General features: G+C 36.8%; 1 protein-coding gene across 1 annotated transcript; it reads right to left on the minus strand.

The window, feature by feature from the left end:
• Positions 1–5,291: 5,291 nt before the first annotated feature.
• Positions 5,292–6,359, minus strand: LOC107806414 (UPF0481 protein At3g47200-like). Its single transcript, XM_016630569.2, has one exon. It carries the CDS (start codon positions 6,357–6,359, stop codon positions 5,292–5,294), a length of 1,068 nt encoding a protein of 355 aa, XP_016486055.2.
• Positions 6,360–7,720: the final 1,361 nt, after the last annotated feature.

Genomic DNA, 7,720 nt, shown 5'->3' on the forward strand with positions numbered 1-7,720 from the left:
AAAACAATGAGCACAAAATCAAAGTGAAAGGACCAAGTTTTTAGTGAGAGTATGAGAGTTCGAGTCTTTTTTAAGGGGAAAAGGGAGAATGATTTAAATAATGTTCAATTAAGTGAACAAATAAGGGAAGTAATCAAACACACATAAACAAGGGAAGAAAATAATCACATAATCAATTGAAGTCTCGTTTAAGGACAGATAGTACAGTGTTCAGTTAATTAACAAGGCATAATAGCGTGTAATCAGGCGAGTAACACTTAGAATAAGGAAGATATCAATTAACAAACAGTTTCAAGGCAAAATAAGGTAAATAAATAACGGAAACATGGTATATTGAACAAAATAAGGAAAATATCAGTCCCGTATGAGAAAGGAAAGAGTATAAAAAAATCAGTGAAAGTTCTGAACCCTAGTTTTAAGGAAAACCATAGTACCTGGATGTACACAAAAGCAATAACATAAGATGAATATAGACCCAAATAGCACTAAAAATCAAAGAGTCAAACTAATTTTGGTCCGATTTAAGAAAGTCTGAGAACCCTAAGTTTAGGGTAAGTAAAAATTGGTCAGAAATATCTATCAAAAATCATATAGAGATGCACATAGATAGATACACGGGAACATTACAGAAGATATTCAACCAAAATATAACCAGAACAAATCTTAAAAGATCTGAGCCCTAATTTTAGGGCAAAATAAATTAGACGGAAAAGTTTTTTAATGAAAATCGCGAAAAATATTCACAGATAGACATGCGGAAACATAGATGACATTTTTAACAAAAATAAGAACGAAATATTAACATATCTTAAAAGATCTAAACCACAACTTTAGAGTAAACAAAGATTAAAGAAATCTCGGAGATTCGTACTCAAAAAGATGAAGAATGAACATAGATGAAGAAAGGAGAAAGATTCGAACCAGATTTGGTCCAAAAATAGGGAAATCGGATTGCCATGTTAGGCAAGCTATTAGGTTATACCATAATCGAGTAGCCAGTAGCGAAATAGGACCAATAAGGTAAGAAAATCATCAAGGGATTCCATATCCGGTTGGAATCGAAGAAGGAAATTAGGTGACGATGGATTAGGATTTGACAGAGATGGAGAGGCGTTGGGAGATTTTAAGGGCGGCGAGTTAAGTGAAATGGGATAGTGTTTCTGGGGTTGGGTCAATAAGAAAAGGGGGAAAGGATGGTGGTCATTGATCTTGAGAGAACAACGGCTGGGGCTAAAAAATGGATGGGGCGGGTCGTTTGGGAGCGGATCGCGACCAGGTTGCGAGTTAGGGGTTGTTTGGTTAGGGCTATGGCGGACTGGGCTAATTTTTAAGTAGTTGGGCTGGGTAATTGGGTAGACTAGGTCCGATTTTAAGTAAAATGGGGCCAGATTTAAATACCCATTTTTAATTAATAAAATAATTTGTAAAAAATGATAAATGAAATAGTAAATTATCATTTGTTCCTAAAAATAATTAATGACAATTATTTATCCTTATAAAAAAATATAAAAGCTATTTTTTGCAAAAAGAAAGTAATTACAAGTATATACGGGCTATTATTACAAAATGTGCAATTTTAATCTATAAAATTCAAATGTAAGTATGGAAATGCAATTAAAATATTTAAATACTATATGGGCATAAATGATGAATTTAGATGATTAAATCATCATAAAAATAATGTGAGGGATAATTATTGGATATTTGTACAATAAAAAATGCAGAAATAAATTAATAAAGCCTTTAAAATTATAGAAAAATTATAAAAACACTTGTGCATGTTTGTAAATCTAATAATAATGCATGTGCACAATTTTGAAAAATATATATGCATATTTAAAATATATGAGGAAAAATTGGGTATCAACAACTGCCCCTCTTTACTTAGGAAGAATGAAAGAGTTGTCGGGTAAAGAAATGATGACTGATTTTGATCGAGTGAGGATTATTTTGAAATATATATAGGTTGAACCCTGGTCTCTGAACTGCCTACTTATCCCTGGTTTTACATGAATTAGGCCATGTGTAGTTCTGGATCCAACGGTGAACGAAACCGGTGGAATTGTTATAGGAACGGTCATGTGTTTAGGTAAGGTTCTTTTGAGTAGGATAATATCAGATGAATATATACGGAGTCACGAATGTGAATCTAAGTGGTCATAAGGTAAAAACGAGCAATTGATAGGAGTTAGTTACGTTTGGAATAATGGCAGGGTATAAATGCTATGAACGAAAACCGGAGCGAGGGTTGCTCTCGTTTGAGGAACGGTTAACTCTTGAATTACCTACAAAACTTTAAAACACGATGCATGAAAGTATATAGATTATTGCGAGAATTTAAACATGATGCAAATTCCTTTTGGACCATGAAGGTTGTCTTTGGATAGTGAGGATGACGTCCTTAGACCATGACGTCCCAGGCCATGATTCATGAGATAAGGGATTCGCAGGCCATGAAATGATGTTCTCGGGCTGTGAGAATGGTGCCTCTGAAACATGACACCTTTGAATAATGATGTGCAGTATTGAGAGATCCTCAAGCCATGACATGGTGCCTTCAGGCTATGAGAATGATGTCTTCGGACTATGACGCCCTTGGACAAGTTGGCTATACATCAGTCCATGAAGTGGAGAGACATGATACCAAAGGTAATAACAAGGCAAAACTTAGTCTTGTGCAGAGTTTGGGGGCAGAGCTTAGCCCCGAGACAAGAGGATAATGCAATGTTTAGAATAGAGCAACACTTATGCAAAGGGAGACAATGCTTAGTCTCATGAGAAGGCAGTGCTTAGCCTTATGCAAATTGGAAGGCAGGGCTTAGCCTCATGCAAGAATTGAGACATGGCTTAGTCTCATACAAAGAGAAGGCAATTCTTATCCTTGTGTAGGTAGAGAGGCAGGGCTTAGTCTCATGCAAAGAGAAGGCAATGCTTAGCCTTATGCAAATAGGAAGGCGGGGCTTAGCCTCATGCGAGGATCGAGACAGAGCTTAATCTCATGCAAAGAGAAGGAAATACTTAGCGTTATGCAAATAGGGAGGCAGGGCTTAGCCTCATGCAAGGATCGAGACAGAGCTTAGTCTCATGCAAAGAGAAGGCAATTTTTAGCCTTATGCAGGTAAGGAGGCAGGGCTTAGCCTCATGTAAAGAGAAGGCAATGCTTAGCCTTATATAGGTAGGGAGGCAAGGCTTAGCATCATGCAAATGAAATTCGATGCTTAGCCTTATGTAAATATGGAGGCAGGGCTTAGCCTCATGCAAGATTTGAGACAGTACTTAGTCTCATGCAGAGAGAAGGCAATGCTTTACCTTATGCAAATGAGGAGGCAGGGCTTAGCCTCATGCAGGAAGGAGGCAATGCTTAGCCTTATGCAAATATGGAGGCAGGGCTTAGCCTCATGCAAATGAGGAGGCAAGACTTAGCCTCATGCAAGATTTGAGACAATGCTTAGTCTCATGTAGAGACAGATAGCAAGCATGAGTAGAATATTTCTTAGCAAGAGATATATTTGTGCTTGGCAGTCTAGTTGTTATGAAGGTAATGATTTTAAAGCGCGCATACTTGTGGTTATTCCTTGTTCCTGCATTCAAAGAAAAATCATGAGTTTTGTAGGGGAGGTTGGTTCGTGCCTGTGTCTGCTTGTTTTGCTTTTCTTTGCTTTGCTCTGGAGATCCTGTTCGAGTTACCCTGGGTAGCACCTGGCTACCATAGAAATAAAGCTTTTGAAAAATATGCACTTATTTGATGAAATAGAGTTATTTTAGAAAACATAATGGTATATAATATCAAGTAAATTAAATGAACTAATGACTGCGACACTTTTAGAGACATTGTGGCATCTTTGCAATAGAATTTTTGAGGGTCCTCCAATCTGCCCCAGTTTAGTAAGTGATCCTTTGGCCGTTCTACATGTGACGAAGTTTGTTGGATATGTTTCGGAATTTTTGAGAATCTTTCTCAAAATTCTACCCCAGTTACTTTACCGATTTCTGACTATCTTATACATGATGACGTCGGCTGGACTTGCTCCGGAATTTTGAGGGTCCTCCTCAAAATTCTGCCACAGTTTCTGGTTCTGGGGAAATGAGGATTTTATTAAGATGTGACCGAACCCATAGGGCTGCCTACGTATCCCCTCTTAAACGGGAATCAGGTCAAGCATAGTTCAGTTACATCATATGAAGAAATGTAAACAATCTAAATATAGTATCTCTTGACTGCAGTCTAAATTGATAGGTTTTGGCCAAACTTCTCCGTCCATTTCTGCAAGTATGAGTGCTCCTCCTATTAGTACCCTGTGAACCATGTAGGGCCCTTGCCAATTGGGTGAAAACTTTCCTTTAGCTTCATTTTAATGTGGGAAGATTCGCTTCAGTACCAGCTGCACCGGTGAGAGAACTTTTCAAATTACCAGAGACTCCATACTCAGACACTTTGATTGGTTGTTGCTGCTGCATTTGTGGTATTTGTCAAGAGTATAGGGAACTTCAGAATCGCGGCGTCGATCCATCCCTAGGTAAAAACTAAGGATTCAAGTTATAAACATCGACTAGTTTTAAAGACTATAAATAAGTTACTTATCATCATTTTATAAGGGTATCAACTAATGTTTATCAAAGAAACTTATTTATAATTTTGATTGTGTAATATTTTTTTTATAACATCAGGATGGGAAGGCAATGTAGAGAAGTGGAAACGAGAAGGGGCAACTGTGCCACCAATTCCTACATTTACCATGAGTCATTAGGCTCTTCTGTTCTGGAGTGCAGTCTACTTGTGTATCATGAATTTTCATTTCCTTTCTTTGATATGTACCTTCCAATTGGAGCAAATGTAGAATGTTGTTGTTGCTAAATATTAGTTTGATTGCATTTGGGATAGTGTGCAGTAGCGGGCCAGAATTTTAACCAAAGGGAATTCAAATATAAAGAAATAAATACACTAAGAAGTCAATTGATAGTGTGTACCGTTTAACTATGTAATTGTTACATTAATTAATAGATTTGTTTATTGAATGATGATACTAATAAAGCATACAACTAATGATTATGCAAAACGCTTGGCTATTGGAGCTTCTGAGGTGGGCTCCTCTTATTCTTTGAACTTGATATTTTTGCCTAAACTTTGATTTCAGATTTTTTGTTTTGGTTTATTTTAGATTCTCAGTTCTTTTCATATGCCCCAATTTCAGTCAGAAGCAGTGGTGAATTCTGCTCTGTCATGCCTGGTTAATGCCACATCAAGTCCATGTTCTACCACTTCATCATCATTCAACCAGGTGAATTTTCAGTTACTTGGGTTTCCGTTCCTGCACATCTTTTGAATCACTGATGATTGATTTCATAAATTTTATATAAGATGTCAATTGTAATTGAGTATTTGAGTCTGGGCACAATTCATAAGCTATCGCGTTCTTTAACCAAACCCGTGACTTGATTGAAGCAACGAAAGTTGGCAATTCAAGCCTGCCGTGGAAGCAAAATGAAGTGAATTTGATATCACCCAATAAGTCACTATGGCTAGGCCTGAAAGAGATGCCCTTCGCCTTGAGATCTATGACTGAATGAAAGGAATAGCTATATTTCTTAACTTGGTTGCCTAGTTCGATTTTATGATCAATAATAGGAGAACAAGTATCATCGTCCTCCATACGGTTTGGATAACTTAGCTCGGCATGGTGTTTGTTAATCGTGATTAGGAAAACTTTGCTCCAGTGTCCGGAAATAACTGCTCTCCGGAGAGCTTCAAGAAGAAAAGGTGGTTGATCTGCATCATCATGAATGTCTCCTGTAATCATATCGAAATTCACATTTATTGCCTTGCATATAAAAAAGCGAATCCAATAGTTGGCATAAGCCATGCTACGTCCTGAAATTAATAGCTTCTTGACAAGCTCAAAAGGGATTTGATTCTCAAGCAAAAGTACATCGCGCTGAGCCAAAGTGAACATTACATTGCCAAGAAGTTTAATAACATACTGAGACAGATTAGATGCAACATTGGAATATACAGCGATGATGAAACAAGCATCGAGGAGCATCATTTCAGCCAATTCTTTGTCACTATAACCTGCAGTATATTCCCACAAATACAAACTTCTCACTTCCTTACCCACTACCTCAAACATTTCGAGGAAGAAATCTTTAGATTCCTGACTTTCGGAAACAAAAATATCAAAAATTTGGTGCTTAATAGACTCCGCTTGATCAAGCTCGTGTTTGCCATGGTAGTAAGGTCCAAAAGATACTACAAAAGGCGTGTAGTCTTCAAAACTGGCTTTTTTCTTGGAACTTACCCTCTCCTCCAGGTGCAATATTGCACTAGGAATTTTAGGTATTTTTTGCCCCTTCGACCACATAACCTCAACGCTTGTACGTTTTTCGATCGGGTCCTCTGCCAAGTATGTAACCGAATGGTTTTCTTCGGGTAAGCAGTAGCTGAAAGAGGACAATTTCCACTGAATTTACTTACAACTATATAAACAGACACACATGCATGCACCTTTTGCTGGAGCAGTTCTACTTATCAAATTCAAAGGAAAGAAGGAGACAAAGCGAGATGTTATTTTCACAAGTTAGGAGGCAAGCATCGAGCTCAAATTCAAAAGTGTTTATGGACAAGGATAGAAGAAGGAAAAAATTAATGAAGTTTTACAAGATTGACTGTAAAGGAAGAGGAGCAAAGCTTGTAAAGAAAATTTGCATTTATGAAGAAAAGAAAAGGCAATACGAATGGAATAAAAAGATTGTCCGAGATTTACGTAAAGAATATTTATTTGTGGAAAAGAGTCAAGATTAGGAAGAATCTAATTAAAGGAGCACAAAGAAAAATCCCTTCAGAGGGAAAGTCATCATCACGTTGACCATGATATAAGGAATATATATTCTGCATTAAGGAGACACATCAGCAATGGTCATATTTGAGGCAACAGTATAAGTAGAAGAGCAACCAAAAAGAAGAGTCACGAAGCCTTCTATATAATTGTCTACCCAACTATAAATTTTTTATTCTATTCTTAACAAGCATTAAAATTCTCTTTTAGTCGATTTACTGTGTACACAAAAGAGAAAAAAGAGACAGAAAAATATAGGAGAGGCAGCGTGTCCCGAAAGGTTGTGTCATTGTTCATTTCTTTGGCGAACGAGTGAAAACCAGAGGGTCGTTGTTAGCGAGCGAGTGAAGATGTTATTGATGAGCGTGTTAAAACTAACCCTTGTTCGTTGTTGATGAGCGAGTGAAAATCAATCTTGTAAATGTTGGTGGATGAACGTGAAAATCACACAAGTTGTACTCAACCAAAAATACAAAGAGCGCAAGAGATAATCTTCTTGCAACCCAAGGGGACTGTATTAGGATACCACATTGGTTCCGAACCAATATAAAACTACTGGTGTTGTCTGCTTTATTGCTCTCATATATTCTGCACCATTACTATTTGTAGTGATTAGTACTTTAAATCAAAATACTAACAATTTTGTGCAAGTTATCTCCATATTAGTCGACTAGGTCTGAACAGTAGTCGATCGGAAATTTTAAAAAAACTATAATTTTTATGCTTGTATAATTCCATATGTACAATATATTATTATAGCAAAGAAAAAATCTACAAATAATTAAATTTTCTTCTCTGCGGTTCTAAAAAAATAGGCAAAGGATTGTGAGATAGAGATTTTGATTAGATTAAAGGTGTATTTGGTATGAAGGAAAATATTTTTCGGA

This window comes from Nicotiana tabacum, chromosome 20 (genome assembly GCF_000715075.1).
Source record: "Nicotiana tabacum cultivar K326 chromosome 20, ASM71507v2, whole genome shotgun sequence".
In the NCBI taxonomy this organism is placed as follows: Eukaryota; Viridiplantae; Streptophyta; class Magnoliopsida; order Solanales; family Solanaceae; genus Nicotiana; species Nicotiana tabacum.

What these genes read in the sequence shown, in the direction of transcription:
- LOC107806414 (XM_016630569.2), bottom strand. Translation starts at nt 6,359, where the DNA reads ATGTGGTCGAAGGGGCAAAAAATACCTAAAATTCCTAGTGCAATATTG.